The 21,098-nt window shown below is 38.5% G+C and overlaps 1 protein-coding gene across 4 annotated transcripts in view; it reads right to left on the minus strand.

Annotated features, from left to right (window-relative positions):
* Positions 1-21,098, minus strand: part of LOC122798186 (squalene monooxygenase-like) — a 1,096,774-nt gene that overhangs the window by 767,357 nt on the left and 308,319 nt on the right. For all 4 annotated transcript variants that reach the window (XM_044066929.1, XM_044066933.1, XM_044066931.1 and 1 more), the window contains exons 4-5: positions 18,311-18,407; positions 560-673 (exon numbers count right to left, since the gene is read on the minus strand). In XM_044066929.1, coding sequence (XP_043922864.1) covers positions 560-673; positions 18,311-18,407 — 211 coding nt within the window. The remainder of the gene's footprint in view (positions 1-559; positions 674-18,310; positions 18,408-21,098) is intronic.

Raw genomic sequence — 21,098 nt, forward strand, 5'->3', positions numbered from 1 at the left:
GCCTAGTAAGGTTCTGGGTTTGAAATATAGAACATTGAACATTGGATATTTTAATGGATGTCTTTCAGGGATACTAGGATTCATATCAATAAAGAATTTACAAAACAGTGGTAAAACAAGGAAAACATACATTTACTATGTAGAAATTTTTACAAATGTGACTGCAGAAAATATTCTGTCTTCTGTTTTAACTAAACTAGTTTGAATGATTGGGATCCTATATCTCTTCACTTCCCTTAGCACTCTCACCCACCAGCCAATCATATTTCTTTATTCATAAGCTTATTAATAAAAATGACTTAAAAAGAGACAATACAGAAAATACTGTACACATGTTATAAGTGGAAGTTATTTTATCCCAGAATGATTTTCACAAGTTTGATTAAAGGAATGAAAAACTGTCACATCCAGCTTCACTTTATAATTTTATGTGCATCCAAGGTAGTGGTAACATTAGTTATATACATTCTTAATGGATTAAGTTTTGTTGATGCTTTTTGCCTATTAACAAATGATGACTTCATGTCAAAAAGTGTCTATTGGACATGAAACATCTTACCTTCATAGTAACACCAGCAACATGGGATGTTACATTAGGTTTTTGAGAAATAAGATGCTTCCTTATGTTGGAAAACAATCCATCTGCAACAACTGTGAGAGGTGCATACAGTTCCTGAAACAAAGTTAAATGCAAATTATGAGTTACGGAAAGTAAAGCTCACATGCTTCATTTATACCATACAAAAAAAGTCAGCCTTGAAGTTGCATACATAAATAAGCAAAATAATTATTAATTAACATGATTTGGAAATGTTTTTAATTTGTGCTTTGGCTGTTATCATGTTTTAACATGCTTTGTCTTGTATATTTCCTGAACATTTTGGATTTTTTTGTGATTATAATGTTTTGTTTTATGCTGTTTTGCCACTTCACATAGTTCTGTGTATTTATTGAAAGGAAGTGACATTATGCTGAGGTAATGGGAGCTGGACCTTCAGTCAGGCTTGTTAATTCATTTTCTAAGCTTAATTCACATCTACTGGTTATAAAAGTGCATCTGATGTGTCATTGTTCCATCCTCAGAGAATGATAATGCTGTTACTTTTCCTATTATTTTATGCAGTGAAGGAGCTCAGTGATGTTGTTTATAGTCTTATTCTAGAAAGCTTATGCAGCTAGATAAGCAAGATGCATTCTGAATGTGACTACTGCAGTATTAAAAAAGAGGGTGATCCTGCACAGCTATTCAAGGAAACAGTAGCTTCCTGCATGTGCTTCTTTTACTTGCTTCCTTCTCTATAAATTATACAAAATTTACTTGGCATTTTCTTAGTGGAAGAGATAGTGCAGAAGGGTTTCTAGGTATGTGCTGTTTACATTCAATTGGCAAAACATATTTTATTGGCTTAGCAAAGCTAGGAAATTCACAAATTAACACTGCAAGATAGCTTACTTATTGTGGTGCAAAGTATACTTTTTCTAATATTACATATGTTGGATTTTAATTGTTACTTTATTAATGTATATAAAATATTTTAATTTATTTTACAGTTAGTTTTTAAACCCTTTAATACACAAAGCACTTAGCCACTTTGTTGTGTATAAACACAACTCCATTATGGTTTTGAAATGCAGCTTATTCTGATATATTGCAAGCATGCACTTAATTATGCATCACTTTACAATGTAAGTAATTATTAGCAGCATTACAGAGATATAAATATCATCAATGGCATTGCCAGCTCCTGTCCACTGATGGACAGCATAGCCAAAAGGGGAAAAAATTACACATTTAAGTAGTTATATAACCATTTATGTCACAGAGGTAATATATCAGATAAAAAGATTAGGACACGTGTGTGTGTGTGTGTGTGTGTGTGTGTGTGTGTGTGTGTGTGTGTGTGTGTGTGTGTGTGTATACATGAGTTTTGACTGACAGCTATAAGAAGGAAAACACAACCTTCTGACTGTTGAAAGAAGGCCATGCTAACTACTTATTGCCAATGGCTAAATAATGACATCCCCATTTAACTACATTTTTTCTTTTTCTTTTTTTCTAAAACTGATTTTGTATACAGCAAGTTTTCTGTGAAGCAGCACTGTTATGAAAATCAAGTCTGTCCTCAAGCATACATCTCTAATAATTCTGCAGAGCACCTTGGATTGTATAAGGAGTTCTGATTGCCAGCTGTTAATAGGAAGTATTTGGATTCAGAGAGCTGGGAAGGAGTCCAAAGCAAGTGATTCAGTGTCATTATCTGAGTGCTGTAAAAATTCCATGATACACACACACACACACACACACACACACACACACACACACACACACACACACACACACACACACACACACACACACACACACACACTGGATATAAAAAGTGCACACACCCCTGTTAAAATGCCAGGTTTTTGTGATATAAAAAATGAGACCACAATAAATCATTTCAAAACTTTTCCCACCTTTAATGTGACCTATAACCTGTACAATTCAATTGAAAAACAAAAAATTAGGAGTAGCAGCTATATCAGGTCAACATGCATTAGAGACCACACTCATAGAAAATGCACACAATGTGGCATACAGCAGTCTACTACACTGCCACAGATGCTGCTTTTACTGCTTAAACTACAGCCACTTGGCTGACCATCAGATCATGGTTTGCTTCGTGTGGATCGGGATACCATATGGGAGCATGTTGAATTGTGCCACTCAGATGGGTAAAAAAGGGAGATAACGGAATGCCTCATCCAAGTGTACCATAAATATGTGTGGTTTTAAGTATCCTAGCCAAAGAGAGCTTTCATTGACCAACAAGAGACAGGCTAGGCTAAGAATACATAAGCATCAGCCTTATGTACCGTACATCAGTTTCTTGATATTATGCTGCATCGTGTAGAGGTCCATACACGGTTGCCAAGGACAGCAGAGAAGACAACCTCCACTATTTTGGAACTTCATACAACTGTCCATTTCTCTGAGGTCCAAGGAGCCATTGACTGCACACACATTGCCATCATGACCCACTTGCCCTATAGTGTGTCAGATGTCAGATACATAAACAAGAAGGGTTTTTTGTCCTTCAACTCCCAAGTGGTGTGCAATGCCCAGGGTACCATTGAAAATAGTTTTGTGTGGCACCCACTTGATGCTCATGACTCTGATAACAGGCACATATCTGACCAAAGCCAGTGTTTCATGTAGGCAGACTTACCACAGGGTCACTTACTTGGTAGATTAACATGTTGGTGGTTACAGACATCTGTTGTGTGTTTCAGAGAATGCCTCATATGAACTGGAACTCTAGCCATTGACCACCATCCACAACTCCTTAACTATGGCAGATATTGCACATGGCAAGATACAGAATGTGGTAGAATATGTTTTGGTCAACTGAAGGGAAGCTTCTACTGTCTTGATTAATCTGGTTGGGCACTTCAGTATTTGCCTGAAGCCTGCCTGTTTTTGTATAACGTATTTGTGCAGAAACAGCAACAGCAGCAGGGAAATATCCCAGCAGGGCCCACTATATATGTTGAAGCAATAGTCAAGCAGCAAGGCAACCATATAAAGAGCAGGCAACAGTGGGAACCCATGTGAAGCATGAGTGGATGCAATACATCCTGACACTGGCAAAGAGGTGTGATCTGTTATGCAAAGGAGCCACTTTTGAGATTTTAAGTATTTTGCTTCAGATTATTTGTTAAGTTTTTTTCATTGCTGAACTGTATTTAGAACACAACCTAGAGCTGATTTACTGATTTCCTGCCTGCACTTATTTTTTAAAATTTTTTTTTTTAAAACTTGCATTTTATCTGTCTCTGGCACTTGTGAACCTCTGTTTTCCTTAAAAAAAAAAAAAAAAAAAAATCTTTTTTTTTCACTTTTTTGAGATGAGGCCATTGGATCTGTTATGCAACTATAGGTCATAATACAAATAACACTGAATTAAATGGTGCATTCATTATCACACTCAGGATATGCAAGACAATGTATAGACAAGCCAAGCTGTGCATCACACATTTCCTTACCCTACCCACACTGGTCAGAGGATGGCCAGAACAAGGTCATCATCATTTGCAAAGCCTGGGGGGACATGTTGACATGACAGCAGCACTATTATATGATGGTTATTGCTGTAGACATGAAGTCTGGAAACACATTGTAGGGAGTCAAGGGTCACATTTTTCAGTTGTGGGATAACACTAATGTGTCGATGACATTGATGATGTGTACTATTGTGACCCATGGTGTCAGTGTTCATTGCAGTCTGTGGGAGGGATGGTGTAGAAACATAGTAGCATGCATGTGCTCCCTGATAGCACAGCAGGAACCAACAGATGTACAGTTTCTATGACCCAGATGACAATCATGAAGATGTATGGGAAACCTCTTGCTCATAAAATGTATTGACATTGTATCACTCTATGAATTGTTCCAAGGGTATAGACTTGGGAGCATCCATGGATATGTACAAGTGACCAGACATACCCAAATCTGATTGCCTCTGTAGCCAAAGTCAGCAGTGATGCTGTTTCAGCAACAGTCTCTAAGTATGCCTGACCTGATGACCACACTCTATCAGAGTTCCTCCATGATCACATAAAGCAGGGCCTGCAGTTGCAGATTGGAGGTGCTTCATGGATGCACAAAATACTGTAATGTTAACAATCAGTGATTTGGGCAGCACCATCTGCTCCCTGTCTCTTAATGTCACTATGCAGGCACTGTAATTCATGCAAGTGCTGCATATCATCTTACATGGTATGCAGTACACTCACCATCTCCAAACTGTTTGCTTACCACCTATGTGACCTGATCATTGTATAGTCAGTTCACTGATTAATGCCAAGTTTTTCATTCAGGATTTGGAAAGATCTGGAGTCAGGAAATCACAGCAGACCACAACACATCTCCCTCCTAACTGGCATCCATCCATCATGAGTAGTGTGACTCACAGATGCTGTTTGGGCCTGAGTAACCTGCATAGCATAAGCAGAGTTCTCAGCTGTAGCATATCCACCTAACAGTAGTGATAATGCAGGTTTGACCTGCTCATGTACAGTTTCATCATATGTTAGTGGGGGGATGTGTGTAAGCCCACCAATGTTAATGTTCCTGACAGTGCCATTGTATCATCAGACTGTGCCATGTATATTTTACCACCTTTGTACACCTCAAGTAGTTGCTGAAATCAGATATGTGCTGTCTCATTCTACTAAACCCTCCATGAATATTTCTTGTGAAAGTATAAATACCTGTGACACAACTGAAAGAAATGTCTGACCCCTTCCCACTGTAAGCATACTGGTAATTGGTACAGTCTGAAAATAGCCTGTGTTCCTGTGTAAGATGTTTCAGTTGCAGACTGGCGGCATCTGAAGGACAGATCTGCAGAAGCCTCTTGCTGGATAAGGTTTGCCTTATTTTATTTATTCATTTATTTATTTATTTTATTTTACACTTGTTAACCGGGCTAGTCCAACTGGATATAGTTCAATTTTCAGCAGAGGCCCGGGGAGAAAAGCTCCACAGTAACATTTAAATGTTTATAATGCACAAATATAAGAGAAAAAAATGTATGATAAAAATAAATGAGAGAACAGTAGTTACAAAGTCATACCATTTAAGCAAACACATTATTCAAAAAGAATTATTTACACAAATATAAAGAAAAATTAGTTAAAAATAATTAGAGAGCCTTAGCTAAAGAGAAGTATGCTAATTATGAAACACAAAACTTTGAAAGGAATAAGATACTCTTACATTAAGATATGTGAGGTTGTTTACAATATGTTCACAGTTTAATTCATCTCCTGTTTGCAATAATAATTTAAGACAGTTACCACTACCCAGTGGTAAGTAGTGTTAAAAGGTGAGGGGAGGCAGGATAGAGAAAATGGCAAAAGAGAATGCAGACAATTAGTCAGGGTAACAGCAAGGGCATAACCAGTATGTTTTAAGATGTTGCTTCAGCCTTTGCTTAAAGAGTGGGAAGGAGGGAAGTACCATTAGATCTGATGGCAACATGTTCCAATATTTTCCAGCAGTATTAGAAAACAAGGAATCACCTGCCAAGTTATTAGACTTGCTAATGCTAGCCAGTAGTTTAGTGGAAGAGCATAAGGAATTGAGGTTTGTATAGGGGATAATAAGGTTAGAGAGTATCAGTGTGTTGTTAGGTTGGTAGAATATCCTATGAACAATGGTAAGTTGGGAAAGTATCAGAATGTTTTTTAGTTCAAGCCAGTCTAGCTGCTGTAGGTTCAGACAGTGGTGAGTTCTAAATGGGTTCCCAGTGGCAAACCTGGCAATATTATTATAGGAGTTAGCTAGTTTAGTGAGATTATTTTTCTTTAGGTTAGTATATATGGGGAAGCATAAAGAAGAGTGGAGATTAGATGGGAGTGGGCAATTGTAGTTCTGGCTGTTGGTGTTAAGAAGGGTTTTATTCTTTATAGGGAGCCCAATTTTCTATTTACGGTTTTTATTGTGTTATTTATATGACTGTCAAATGTAAGGTTATTGTCAATTGAGACTCCTAATAGTTTGGTGGTAGAGTCTGGGGTTATAATGGTACCATTATTTGATTTGATTGAGAAATTGATCGGGGGGGACTTACTGTTAGGTGTGAAGAGTAAGAGCTTGGTATTTTTGGCATTCAAAAGGAGGCAACGTTTTAAGAACCATGCCTCGACTGAGTTGAATACTTTCTGGGTTAGGGATTGTAGTCCAGATGGGGAGTTGGCAGAACATATGAGCGTGGAATCATCTGCATATTGTATGCAGGTAGCTTGAGGGATTGCTAAGTGAAGGTCGTTTATGAATACTGAGAATAGAAGTGGACCGAGAATGGAGCCCTGAGGGACTCCAAGGGAGACTGGCAGGTGGGAAGATAGTTTATTCTCCCAAAGGATTGCTTGTTGCCTATTGTTAAGGTAGGAATTAAACCAGAGAACAGACTTGGTGTCAAGAGCAAGGGATTCAAGAGTTTTTAGGAGTAGGGGGTGGTTGACCATGTCAAAGGCTTTTGATAGATCAATAAAGAGTGCTGATGAGAGGATGTTTTTATTACGGTTTTTACTGATGGAGTCAGTGAAAGATAGGAGGGCTGTGGTGGTACTATGAAATGGCCTGAAGCCATGCTGACAGTTAGCTAGTATATTATGTTGGGTTAGGTGGTTAATTAGTTGATGGTGAATGCATTTTTCCATAACTTTTGCTAAGGGTAATAATAGAGCTATAGGCCTGTAGTTGGAATACTCATTGGAGTTTCCGCCTTTATGTAGAGGGATAATGTGGGAGATTTTCCAGATATCTGGGATTGTTCCTTCATTTATGATTCTGTTTATAAGGATGGATACAGGATAAGCAACTGCTTTAGCTGCTTTTTGCAGGTATTCAGATGGTATTTGGTCCACAGAGGGGGTACATGGCTTAAGTTTATGTATAAGTTTTTGGATGTACGAGGTAGCAATGGGTTGTATTTGGAATGTTGGGAGAGTATTAGGTAAAGAGGCTTGGAGATTAGAGCTGTTTGTGGACAGTTGACAGGCTAGAGATTTTATGTTGTCTGTGAAGAAGAAGGTATTGAAGGCATTGGCAGTTTAAAGGGAGGTATTGTTATCAGCCCCTAGAGGGGGTGGTGTACTGGAGTGCCCTGGGTGTAGGAGTCTATTAACGCTAGACCAGAATTTTTGTGGATTGTTATGGTGAGATTGCTGTAGTTTACAATACTAGTTTTTTGTCAGTAAGTATAGCTTTTTTGTAGTATTCCTTAGCTGTCTAAATGTTTGTTGCTCTGAGATATTTTTGGATGCTCTCCACTTGGCTCAAGATTTATTCCTAAGCAATATGAGTTGTCTAGTTTCTTTTGAAAGCCAGGGGGCAGGTTTGGACTTCATTCTGATAGATTGTTTAGGAGCATGCTTATCAAGGATAGTTAAGAATTTAGAGTTGAAATATTTAACAGCCTGCTCAAGAGGGAGAGTTTTTAGTGGGGACCAGTTACAGGCATTAAGTTAATTTTGGAATAATACAGGGTTAAAATGTTTGTTGGTTCGAGAGATCTTGTAAGTAGGGGTGTTAGGGATGTCATTCTTTTGTCTTATAATGTAAGTTAACATATGATCACTTAAGTCATCTGGTAAAGTTCCTACCTTGTAAATTTGTTGTTGTTTATTAATGAGTATCCAATCTAAGATACTCTCTTTGTTGTTAGGTTTGTTAAGTCTAGTGGTGGTGGTAATAGTTTGATTAAAGCCATGAAGATTAATATGTGATGAAAGATTATCTATATTTACACATTTCCAGTCAGTATTAAAATCACCTAGTATAATGGTTTCTTGTGGGTAAGAAGTTGATATCTAGCTTAGAATGTCTTCTATTGTAGTGATATTATTATCAGGGGGTAAGTAGATGCAGATAATATATAGGGCTTTGGAAGCGTTTAGTTGAAGTCGGGAGATAAGAACTTCAGCCTTAATATCCTGAGGTGGGTTATAAGACATGGAGGAGATCTGTAGTGAGGATTGATACAGTACTGCTACTCCCCCACCCCTACGTTTTATGCGGTCAAGTCTCAATATGTTGTAACCTGGGGGGATTATTTCATTATCTTTAGTTACAAGTTTTAACCAGGTTTCTGTGAGGCAGAGGATATGAAAGAATGAATATCAAGGAGGGCGTGGAGATGGGCAATTTTATTACTTATACTGCGGATATTGAGATGACCTAAAGTAATGAATTTGAGAGACAGGTTTGGGTAGTTAGGGTGGGGGGAGTGGTAGAAGGAGTTGTAAAAGTTGGGATGTTTGTTGGGCCTGGGTTAGGGTGGATGTCACCATCTTTTAAGGTGGGAGTTTTTAGGGCAGAAAATGGGTAGTTGAGGAAGCTGGGTAGGTATTTTAGCTTTTTTACAGTTGTGTTATTGAATTTAATATGAGTAAGTCAATGATACTTGGCTAGCAGGTAGCAGGGTGTGGATGTGGTATTTATTTGAAAATGGGTAAGGGTGTAGTTGTGACTAGCTGTTTGTTTAGGAGAGTAGTTGAAGTAGTCATAATTAAATTTATCAATGGAGGTGAAGAGATAGGCAGAGGTGAGAATAGATATGAGAGTAAATAGTAGTATACATTTGGTTAGGATAGGTTTAGTTGCTGAAGACATATTTTAAAGGGTTTCTTATATAGCTACAGCAGGACTTGGGTAAGAAAGACAAAGGAAAGTAAGGGTTTTATAAAGTTCTTTATTTGCAATACATTGTACAATATAGAGGTGTCAAAAAGTAATGTTAAATTGCATCTCCTACAGACCCTTATGTAGTCATTATGAGTGTGGGTTCCACATCAAAGCCCCCACTAGTCTCCATCCCATGACAGGAAAAACCTGAACTACTCCACCTCTCTAAGCTTCTTTTGTCTGGGTGGTCCACCTCCTGCCATGTATATGTCTTTGGTAATAGCCTGTGCCTTGTTTTTGATATGCAATATTATATAAGTTACCTTTGACTGAACCCAATTTAATATCCCATTTTGCACATGCTCTACTGCACCTGGTCTTGAAAGATCTGATTTCATTACATCTGGCCATGATGCACATGCCATATGTGGGGAGAGTCTGCAGTGGCACCTCCGTCTCCTGGGTGGTGGAATTCCTCGGTGTCTGTTTTTATTTCTTTAGACCATGAAATGATATGCATATTTTTGACTTATGTATGTCAGTCAATGTGTGAGCATGACTGTGGATGACTATATGACTGTATGCTGGCCCCCATATATAGTGTTCATTCATGTGATGCCTGTTGTGAACATTCACTCTTTCCTGTACAAAAGGGAAAAAAAGAGTCATCACTCTTTTTCTACTGACTGTACATTGATTCTTTATATGTCTGTGCATACACTGTTCATCCATGTATGCATTCCCATGTTTCATTTTGTGTATAGCATTTATCATGTCCTGTATGGCATGTCTACCTTATGTGCATGTATCTCCTGGTTGTTGTTGTTTGTCTTTTCGGCTTTTCCCGGTTAGGGGTAGCCACAGTGGAACTCCGGTCTGCTAATGATTGGCAGTAGATTTTTTATGGTGCCGAGATGCCAGCCCGACGCCCAACCTTCAGCGAAGGCACGCCCATTCACGCATGTCTTTCGGAGGCCACTCAACCGCGGGGAGGACATGCAGACTCCACACACAAGGCACTCCCCTCACGCCAGCCAAGAATCAAACAGGAGAACCTCTTGCTGTGAGGCATCAACATGATATAGACATGCCATTGTGCAGAGTTTCCACATGCCCCTATGCTACTTCCTCTATACCTCTGTTGCTGCCATTCACACCCAGTATTGAGTACAGGGCAGGTGAGAGTTACCAGGTGTCATGTCTTCTTTCAGTATGCCTATTAAAAAGAGCACTATCTTAATTGTTTAACCCCTGAGTTTACAGTTGCTCTTCTTAACATGGTTCCTCACATTATTGCATCCTGCCAATTAGGACAGTGGTTATATTAATGAGAGAATTTAACACAGATGTCTTTGAATTGTGTCACTAATGCATAGTGCTATCCATATGATATGGCACTACCATGCACATACCTTCTTCTTGTCACAGCTGGGAACATATGGGAACATTATGTTCCTTTACAGTGTCTGTGAATCTGATAGTGTTGCAACTCTGTATTACAGTTGCTTTTGGTAGCACTGCATTGCTTAACTACAGTGCATGTCATGTGATGTCAGAATGTGCATCCATGCACATGGGACTACCATTTTGCTCCTTGAGTAGATATGACTGAGTGGTCATGACTGCTGGGAGGAGAAGTTTTCATGCATGGAATCAGGAATAACAAATACTTGTTCTTCCCACAGGGACTCAAAATCACCTGATGGGGAAAGACAATCTACTATAAGACATGGATGCCTGACATGAGCTTGTTAAGGCAGTAAGTGATGTGGCATCATTCATTCCTATGAGCAATCCAAGCACCAAGACAGTGATTAGCAACAGTATCACCCTGTCCTGCTTAGTTATTGGGGACTGGAGGGTACAGACAAAGAGCTAAAGTTTAAATTAAGCATTTGTTTCTCATTTCTTTTTCCCTAATTTTATTAGGTTCACCGCTATATCGAGTTCTTCCTAAATTGTCTTACAGCAGCTAAGGAGTAGCAAGCTAATATGGAAAGATGCCAGAGACAAGAGTACTGTCCAAGCAGTGTGGTGCATATAACCTTACAATGCTATACTCCACAACTGCACCGTTGTTTAACATATGAGTGATGCATATGCCATGTACACTACAATACTGTGCAACAGTTGCCTTATGTGTAACATATGAGTGATGCCTATGCCATGTATACTAGTACACTAGTGGACTTCTCAACTGTACTATTATGTGCAACATATGAGTGATGCACATGCCCTGTACACCACTATACTGCTCAACTCTATTGGTATGTGTTAACATATGAGTGACGTATGTGCCCTGTGCACTATTATGCTGCTCAGCTGTACTGTTATGTGTAACATATAAGTGCACTAATGTTCTCACTTTTTGTATTCTGTTCCTTTTACACTTAAAGTTGTGGCAATGGTGGGAATCTGAAATCGTATGCTGTCATTCATACAATGTAAAAAAAAAACAGGGGTGTGGATGTGAGAGACCAAATTCTCAAAAAAACTATAAATGTATGTTTGCAGAGGCTAAGCTGTTTGCAACTTTTTAAACACATCTTTGCTGCATATGACTCCTTTCTAATTGAACAAAGGAAAATATGTTTATACAACCACTATAACCATACAGTGAAACTTATACAGGAGACTCAGAAAACATAATGGTCAGCATAGAAATCAGGTCTACAATTCTGATACAGATCTTTGCATTTTGAATTTTGTCTGGACACTTCTCTGCTAAGTTATCATTAACCCCTAAGAAAAACAATCCAATAAAGCTGTCTAGGATTTTCTCTGTTCCAGGTCTCTAAAGAGTTTAACACTGGGTAAACAAAGTGAAGAGTTACAACTGGAGGAGTGGCCAGTTGCACAGTACTTTTTCCAGGCTGTAGTGATGCCCACTGCACAAGTAAACATTTTAGAAACTACCACATGAAAAGTGATATGAAAACAAAATATACCAGAGGCCTCTTTCCCCCTTCTCTGGATAATGCCACTTATATACAGTTACTAAATGCAGGTTTTCACAGGTCTTTTGGTGTCATAGTATGGTATTATTCTTGCTTTCCACTGAAATAAAGAGTCAGTGTGAAAGTAACATTCTCCTTTCCAAGCTCTGTGCTAAGAACAATGATCACACTAGTTTTAGATATCATGACTCAAGCTTATTTACAGTTCAACCATGTTGGTTTTATAAGTGAAATATAAAGGTTATCTTGGCAAAACTATAAACCAAAGTCAAAAACAGTGACTACTAGGTTTTACTAGGCCCATTCCCTACTTCACAGACATCCTGCCTGCTTTGTAGAATGTTCCCTTGCTTTCTTTCTACCAAACCTGCTTGAAACCTGGAGGCCAACAGCCCCCATTGACAGGCAATCAATTGATGTGCAGCCTATTCACGAAGGCCTGACAAACCTTGCCAGAACTTCCATCACTGTGTTTACCTTGGTACCACCCAATCCTGCCTCTGATGATGTGTCTACTACCAGGTCACCTGGATACCCCCTTTGTCTGGATCCTGGCCGGGCTGGTCCCCAACATGAACAAGTAAAATACTGGGAAAAGAAAAATAAAGGATGGGAATGAACAATCCACCTACCCCCCAGCCTACTAACCAACATTCTTCATCATGGATAACTGTTTCACCCATGCTTCAGGTCAGCTCTGTGATACTCAGCCCTGCTTGACAATGTCTTAAAGTAAAAGTACCACATGCAAGTTGAACAAATTCAGGCCCACATCAGATAGATGCACTTTGTCTGGCCTCATCTATAGTAGGTTCCTGTACTCCAGGTCCTTGTGTCTGAGTACTAGCAGGGCCAGCCTTGGGGTTATTTTTGAAACCTTTCAGTTGATATACTTCCTGATCATTTTGATGGTGTCAGTGCTGACCACCTGTATCCAACCAGCTGGCCTAGTAGCTTGAACCAGATTGCCCATGCACCTCCACAGATGAATTTCACCTTTGACATGTCCATCATCATATCTCTCAACTTTCTAGATTTTTGCAGAATGTCCAGATTTTTTATATGTTTTTCATAAAAGCTGTGGTTTTCTGACAAATCACTGGGATGATATGAGGACTGAAATCACTAAATAATGGCATACATTTGAGTTTCAGACTTCATATTCTTTGGAAAAATGCATGCTAAGACAAATCCTGTTATTCTTTCTACTTTCTAAGTTTATAAGAGCAGTATTCAAAATCTGTCCCTATTTCTGGTCCTTTCTCCCGCCCATTATATCCAACTTTGCACAGATATGTTGTGCTAAGAAGTTAAGAGGTATGTCCCTTGGTATTAAGGCTATCATCTTCTTCTCCTTGATAATATCCAGATCATCCCCTAGGTGAGTCAACACTGTTCTAGGCTGCCCAAATTCTTTCCATCAGTGAAATACTGTTGGAAGTAACTAATCACAGCATATCATATGCTGCCTCTTCTAGTGAACCTTCAGTTTCATTGGCTCTGACCTCAGCTGTGTGCCTCCAGGATGAAGCATTGCTCTCTTCATCCCAATGCATGTGGGACTTCCTAATCATGAAGACATAATGAGTGCTTGTGGTAAGACAGGAATAAAGTACAGTTTGTTATTATATTACTGATTTAAATTGTTTTATTACATATGCAAATCAAAACAAAGAACACATATATATATATATATATATATATATATATATATATATATACATTTTTTTAATTTGTCCCATCATTGCTGTATATATTGCTATATATTGCTATGACAAGAATGCCTTTGACTTCCACCTCCCTGCTCTTTTAATCACTTCTACTACAACTCAATGGAGTGGACAATCCCAAAAAAGAGCCACAAGTAGCATGAAGCATCCACACTCTGGCTTGCCAAGACCAACCTCAATATACCCTGCACTCATTGCCTTGTAATTGGGTGGCTGTCCCCAATCCTGAAGACCAGACCATTCAGACCCATATTGTGTGACAGCTGCTGACAGGTGTTCAATAAAACCATTGGACAGAGTGTACTGTCTCACATTGATTTCACTGAAATCTGTTACCCTCTGTCACTTGGACTGCTATCAAAGACTGCAATGAAATGAGCAGGGTTGACATGAGGACTGCACTGCCCCCCCCCACCTTATTCCCTTGAAATGGGGGAACCAGCTCACCATCAGACTAGTTCCCAGATCTTGAACATCATGTGGCATATGACTAGGAACATGCTTGCACAAGCAGCAAAGTCTACATAATTGCTTGCAGTTTTCTTTAAGTCCATTAATAGTGTAGGCAGCAGCACTTCTCCAGGTGTTTTTTAGAGTCCCAGTTCCTGATCTTGCTCTTTTTTCAACCTTTGAGTATACTTCCCATGACCCAGACTTTGGTTAGATCTAGTCTGCCTATTTCTTTCCGTACCCACTGATGGCTGCAAGTTGTGTCTGGATGGTTACCACCACATCTCCATGCTTCAAATTGTGAAATAAATATTTCCTTAAGAATCCCAGAGTCCACCTCTTTTCTGCCTGTTGAAAGCTCATTGTGAATGCCACAAACAGCTACAGTGCTCTGGTATAGCCATTTCTAGCACTGTGTGCCCATGACACCTTCACCAGATTCTGTGCTTTTACAAGCTAACTTTCCACATTTCTTCTTGAATGATCTGCCCTTCACAAGCTGTGACCAGGACCAGACTGATTTGTGAAGTTGCTGCTGGGAAAGAGAGAATCAGCAATGTCATTCCATTGGCCTGGTACTTACTCAGCCAATTACTGAACTGCCATGTAATAAAACATGCTAAACAATCATTCTGATTACCCTATACACACTGTGTGCTCTGACTTGCCTAATGGTTAGAACTGCTACCTCTGCTTGATTGTTGGAATGGAACCTAATCCTGCTTTTTACCAACTTTTCTCTCCAGACTGCAAGGGCTTCCTAGATGGACATGATCTCTACAAATGTAATGTCTCTCCTCACTTCCACTCCCTCACTCTACAGACCAGGAGGCTGAAAACCATTTTCCTGCTAGGAACTGCCCACACCCATACCATTAGTCATGTCAAGTGTAAAGCTCAAGAACCCCATTGGTGAACCAGTACTATTGCCAAAAGGTAATGCCATTTAAGTGCTTTACAAATAACAGCTGTACCCCCAGCTCAGAACTTAACTCCTGCAAAATCCTCAAACAGTGTTCTTTTTTTTTTGCCCGGTACTTTTCAGTATCCATGCCAGGTCTGTGCTGAAGGAGCTGCCAGTGGCAAGTGCTCAGCAGACAAAGGTAAGTAGATTGAAAAGCTTCATGGTTTCCCAAACTCTTGCATCTTTTTCTTCCCATCAGTGCCACAGTCCTCACCTGCAATTCAGATGTCCTGTCACCTAGTGGTTGAATCATGCATGCTCCAGTGTCCCAGGAAGGTTGTGCCCCTGGCTGTGTCCTCCTCCTTTTCCTGGGTCAGATATTCTTCTGGTACAGTGCATACATCCTTGAATCTCTGCACATCCTTGAATTTCTGCACATCCCTGAATCTCTGCACATCCTTGAATCTCTGCCGACATCCTTGAATCTCTGTATACATCCTTGAATCTCTGCACATCATTGAATCTCTGCACACATCCTTGAATCTCTGTATACATCCTTGAATCTCTGCACACATCCTTGAATCTCTGCATATCCTTGAATCTCTGCATATCCTTGAATCTCTGCACACATCCTTGAATCTCTGCATATCCTTGAATCTCTGCAAACATCTTTGAATCTCTGCATACATCACTGAATCTCTGCATACATCACTGAATCTCAGCAAACATCATTGAATCTCTGTATACATCCTTGAATCTCTGCACACATCCTTGAATATCTGCATACATCCTTGAATCTTTGCACATTCTTGAATCTCTGTATACATCCTTGAATCTCTGCATATCCTTGAATCTCTGCATACATCCTTGAATCTCTGTATACATCCTTGAATCTCTGCACACATCCTTGAATCTCTGCACATCCTTGAATCTCTGCATACATCCTTGAATCTCTGCACATCCTTGAATCTCTGTATACATCCTTGAATCTCTGCATACATCATTGAATCTCTGTATACATCTTTGAATCTCTGCACACATCCTTGAATCTCTGCACATCCTTGAATCTCTGTATACATCCTTGAATCTCTGCATATCCTTGAATCTCTGTATACATCCTTGAATCTCTGCATACATCCTTGAATCTCTGCATACATCCTTGGATCTCTGCATACATCCTTGAATCTCTACACTTCATTCTCTGTGCTCTTCAGAGATGTGCACATTATCAAAAAGTCATCCAAGCATTGCACTGCTGTGCGCTGCCCTTTGTTTGACTGCCAAATTCAGGGCAGGACCATACTGCAGATTTTAAAGATGGTTCAGACCACCTCATATCCCATAGGTATTGCCTTGTCAAAGTAAAACCTCTTCCCTAGCTTCATCCTCAGAACATGCCAGTCTCATGAGTACACTTTAGTAAATAAAAGGCAGAGTTAATGCCCAGCTTGAACACCAGAGCAACTCTCTGTGGTTTCAGTGTGGTAATTGTGCCACCTGATGATGCATACTGTAACTTGTTGTCTTTCTTGTCAATTGATTGGGTCACTGATCCTCCTTCGGGAAAGAATAGATGGTAGATGAGGCAAAATTCCTCTAGTCTATTTGTTGGCAACCACGTTGAGAGAGGAGATCTTATACCTGGGAAATAATGGGATGTCAAATGGGTCAGCCACCCATCCCAAATGAATCTCTTTGTCCAGTAGGTCTTGCACTAACTGTTTCTCCTCCTTTGTAAATGAAAGATTTTTACAAGACTTGCCAGAGCTTTTTATATGTGCTTTAATCCTAAAACCACCTCCCAAACTGTCTGTGAGGTGTCTGGCTGCATCCCTTTTCAGGTAGGAAACTAGCATCCACTTCAGTCCCTGAATTCTGACTGAGGTATGATATTGTCTACTTGATGTGGCAAAAAACTCAATCCACACCATTTACCCAGCACCCTGACAAACATCACTATCAATTGCAAAGTTGATAGAAAAGGTGCTACTTAGAGTTTTATAAGGCATATGCTCATGCCACAGAAGCACATAAAAAAGTAGCTATAAATCTCAAAACAGGTATGAAGAGGCCTCATTTGCATAAGATTGTCATACAAATTTCAGGCTTTTCTCATTTATATTTTATTACTGTCTCATTTGTATAAGCTATTCAAAAACTGCTTAAACTTGTTGCACATAAGCACAGCTAGCATCTATGAATTGCACTAAAGCTCGCAGTCAGTGCAAATTCCCATTATGCCTAAACGCAATGTCAATGAATGCCACCCTTGATGCTGCTATGCTGATTTCTGTTATCATCATCTTCTGTGCACCTTCTATGCAGTAGTGTAACATTCTGAATTTCATGAAATGCTCTAGCAACTTTCAAGATAAAATTCTTAGGTAAAACATTTTATTTTTAGTTTGTGTTTGGGTGTATGATTATGCAATTTTAATAAACTAAGGTTTTCACTGTATTCGTTAACCTACTTATTATCAACTTCATGATCTGTACTATTTTCTGCAATTTGTAATTAATAAATTATCTGACGAGTGAAAACTGAATACTTTAATGATTATTTTGTATGATTTGACAAATCTGTTGTAAGCATTAAGGAACCTCTAAGTAGCCTAAGGGCGTATGATCTTTTAGTGTAAAGTGAATATGTGCTAGTATATTAGGAAGTATTCTGACACCCCATTGCAATGTTCAGCTCTGCATGTTAGCCCAAAGGAAAGTGAGTATCAGTCTGAGAAGATTCACCGTGAATGTAAAACAAAGCATTTCTGAATCCATCATTCACAAAAGACATGAGACATCATTTAGCTTTTTGGAGAAAATCTGTTATGATGACTTTCTTCATATGACAGCAATTTAAATTATTATTCATGAAAATGACTATCCAACAAATTTGATTGAATTTATCCCTGAGTATTTACAGCATAATGAGAGAAGGTGACCATACTATCAGTGGTCAATTCCAGACAATTTTTGAATTTCTGAAACAGAAGATGACATCCAATAGCTTTTGCTTAGAAGCCTTGGTATGTAGTTTAGTAAGAATTTGAATTGAGGTGTTAATTTCAATTATGAATGAAATGCTTACCTTCACATCCTCTGACTTCTTGCCCTTGTACTGGACTCCAATAATGCAGCCATCATCTTCTACCAAATTTATTACAGTCCCTTCAATAAATTTTACACTGAAAGAGAAAAATTACATGAATCTTTTCAATAACAAGAAACTCAGTTATCCATTGCTCCATTTGTAATTATTTTCATTTAGTTGGATCTGATGTCATTTACTTTTTAAAATAACTTGACCCTCTACTGCATTATGCCACTTTCTTTTCTTGGGTGATTAACTATGTGTCTGAGGTACATCTTCATACAATCTCAATTTCACAGTTGCATTCCCTCAAGAAGAGGTTATTAACTCACTACAGCCGAGTGCGCCTCCAGGTGTTTCTACAGTTACCTCCTTTTGCAGCTCTAAGCATCAAATATTACTTGTTCATATTTGCATTAATAATTCCAAACCATGCTACATACACGGTATCATATTTTATCTTGAAGCATTCATGACGGCAACCACAGCCGTACTGATATTTGATCTCTGTCAATGAGTATATGGTAGAACTGTAAGGTGATAGCTTCATTTTTTAAAGGCTCAAGCCATACCTATTGACAGTTAAAGGTACACACTGAAAAGAGCTGTACTAAAGGGAATGAGTTAAGTGTTTCAGAAAAGACAAAAAAAAAAAGACTGGGACACTGGTTGAGGATATTGTTTGTTGGACAATTGAATGGAATATACTTAACTTATTAAGGAAAACGATTTATATAAACTTTAACATATACCACTGTGAATATTTTTCCAGGCCCTAAATTTAAGCAGTTATTTGAAATGACTAAAATAAAAATACTGAATTAGAATATTTATCACTTGACAATAACTAGATTAAAGTGTCTCTGTAAGTTATTCACAGAGGGCATTGAATTTCAGAATGACCAGACCACAGTCCTGAATATTTATTAGAGTAGTACATAACTAGGTTCAAAGCAGTTCTATAAGTTGCTTATAACTTTAATTGTATTTGCACAGTTTTATTATCTATATAAATTATATTTTGTTCCTTATATTTGGGCATCCCTCAGTTTGTTTCAGAATGTAATAGAATGTATGGATATACATGTGTGTGTGTGTGTGTGTGTGTGTGTGTGTGTGTGTGTGTGTGTGTGTGTGTGTGTGTGTGTGTGTGTGTGTCTATAAGTGTGTGTGTGTGTGTGTGTGTGTGTGTGTGTGTGTGTGTGTGTGTGTGTGTGTGTATGTGTGTGTGTGTGTGTCTTTTAGTAAAATTACACAAAGAGCTTGTAATATTCTAACACACAGATTGCATTTTAAATGTTTGTTATATAAAGGTAAATGGCAACTAGCAACCCAAATTCTCTATTCCAAACTCATAACATGAGCATTACAAGCCACTTCTAACATTGTAATTTCACTGGTCTAACATCAAAAGTTGTTTCTAATCATCCAAGTTCATGTAATCTTAACATTACAGGAATATAGCCATTCAACTCACACAATGTTGAGTATGGAGAATATGTAAAAAGCATAGCTATGATGATTTTACTTTGGAACTTCAAATGTTTCATGATATATTAGATGGGATAGAAAATATAGAGTTATAATAAGTATTCTTATATCAGGGCTTCTAAATGTTGTTAAAGATTCATATTGAATACCTGCACACTGAAGAATGTACTCTACTGGACAGAAAACATTGCATGCATGTGATCAACTCTCTAAAAAGAAATTTCACAAAATTAAACAAACAGTTTTAAAGTAACAAAACAAAACTCAATAGAAAGAAATTTAACAAAAATTAAACTAGCAAATTTATAAAACAGTTTCACAACTGTACCCAGACAATATATAAACAGCATTCCAATCAAAATGGACCAAACCTAAACTAAAACATAACTAATCTATAAAACTAAAAGCCAAACAAAACACTCACAGCACTAGGAAAATGATACCAGAAACTTATTTTATTATATCAAAAACATTAAATGTTACATATGACAGAAAGCTATTCATAGAAAATTTAATAATCTATAAAAAAACATTGTAAACAGTTACTGCATCAGACTGAAATAAAAGAGTATTCCAGATATAATCTGGGCAGCCAGCTTCATTATCACAAATTGGAGTTATGTGAATAAGCTGTGTGTATTGTTTGTAGTGTACGGTCATGTCACTATTACAGTTATAAAGAGGGAGCATGCTGCTAACATGCTGCCCCTAAACATTAACAAATCACATGCCAGCATACATTGTACACGTACATGTATCATGTGCAGTCATGCCATGGAAGAGTGTATGTGTGCCTACCTGTAGGGTGTGAGTCTTACTGGCATTGCACAAGCCCAACATGTATACTACAGTATAGTCCATTTGTTGGAGAGCAGAGGGCATTTACAGACAGCACAATGCACAAGTGAGTTGATAACATTTTACATCATTTTCTGCTTACTATGAACAGCTGTCAGACACTGTCCTCCAAGGACATGAACAGGATTGATTCATGACTACTTTTATCTCAGTGCCTATACCTGCAGAGAACATCACACAAGCATATACCTGACTAGTGAAATCCAATTGACTGACCACTTACATTGGAAGGATGTCAGCATGTGTGGCAAGCCAGATGTGGCAGAAAAAATATGTTTGTATACACTGTACAGCACAACAGGATGTGCCATTACATTGCTTAAAAACATGAGCTCTAATGAAACAACTGAACCCTGTTATTCTGAGCAATGAAATACTGACCATGATTCACATGTTTGTAAATCACAGACCATACCAGGGAGTACAATTTGCCTGC

The sequence above is a fragment of the Protopterus annectens genome, chromosome 3.part1 (assembly GCF_019279795.1).
Source record: "Protopterus annectens isolate FY-2018-M chromosome 3.part1, PAN1.0, whole genome shotgun sequence".
Taxonomy (NCBI): domain Eukaryota; kingdom Metazoa; phylum Chordata; order Ceratodontiformes; family Protopteridae; genus Protopterus; species Protopterus annectens.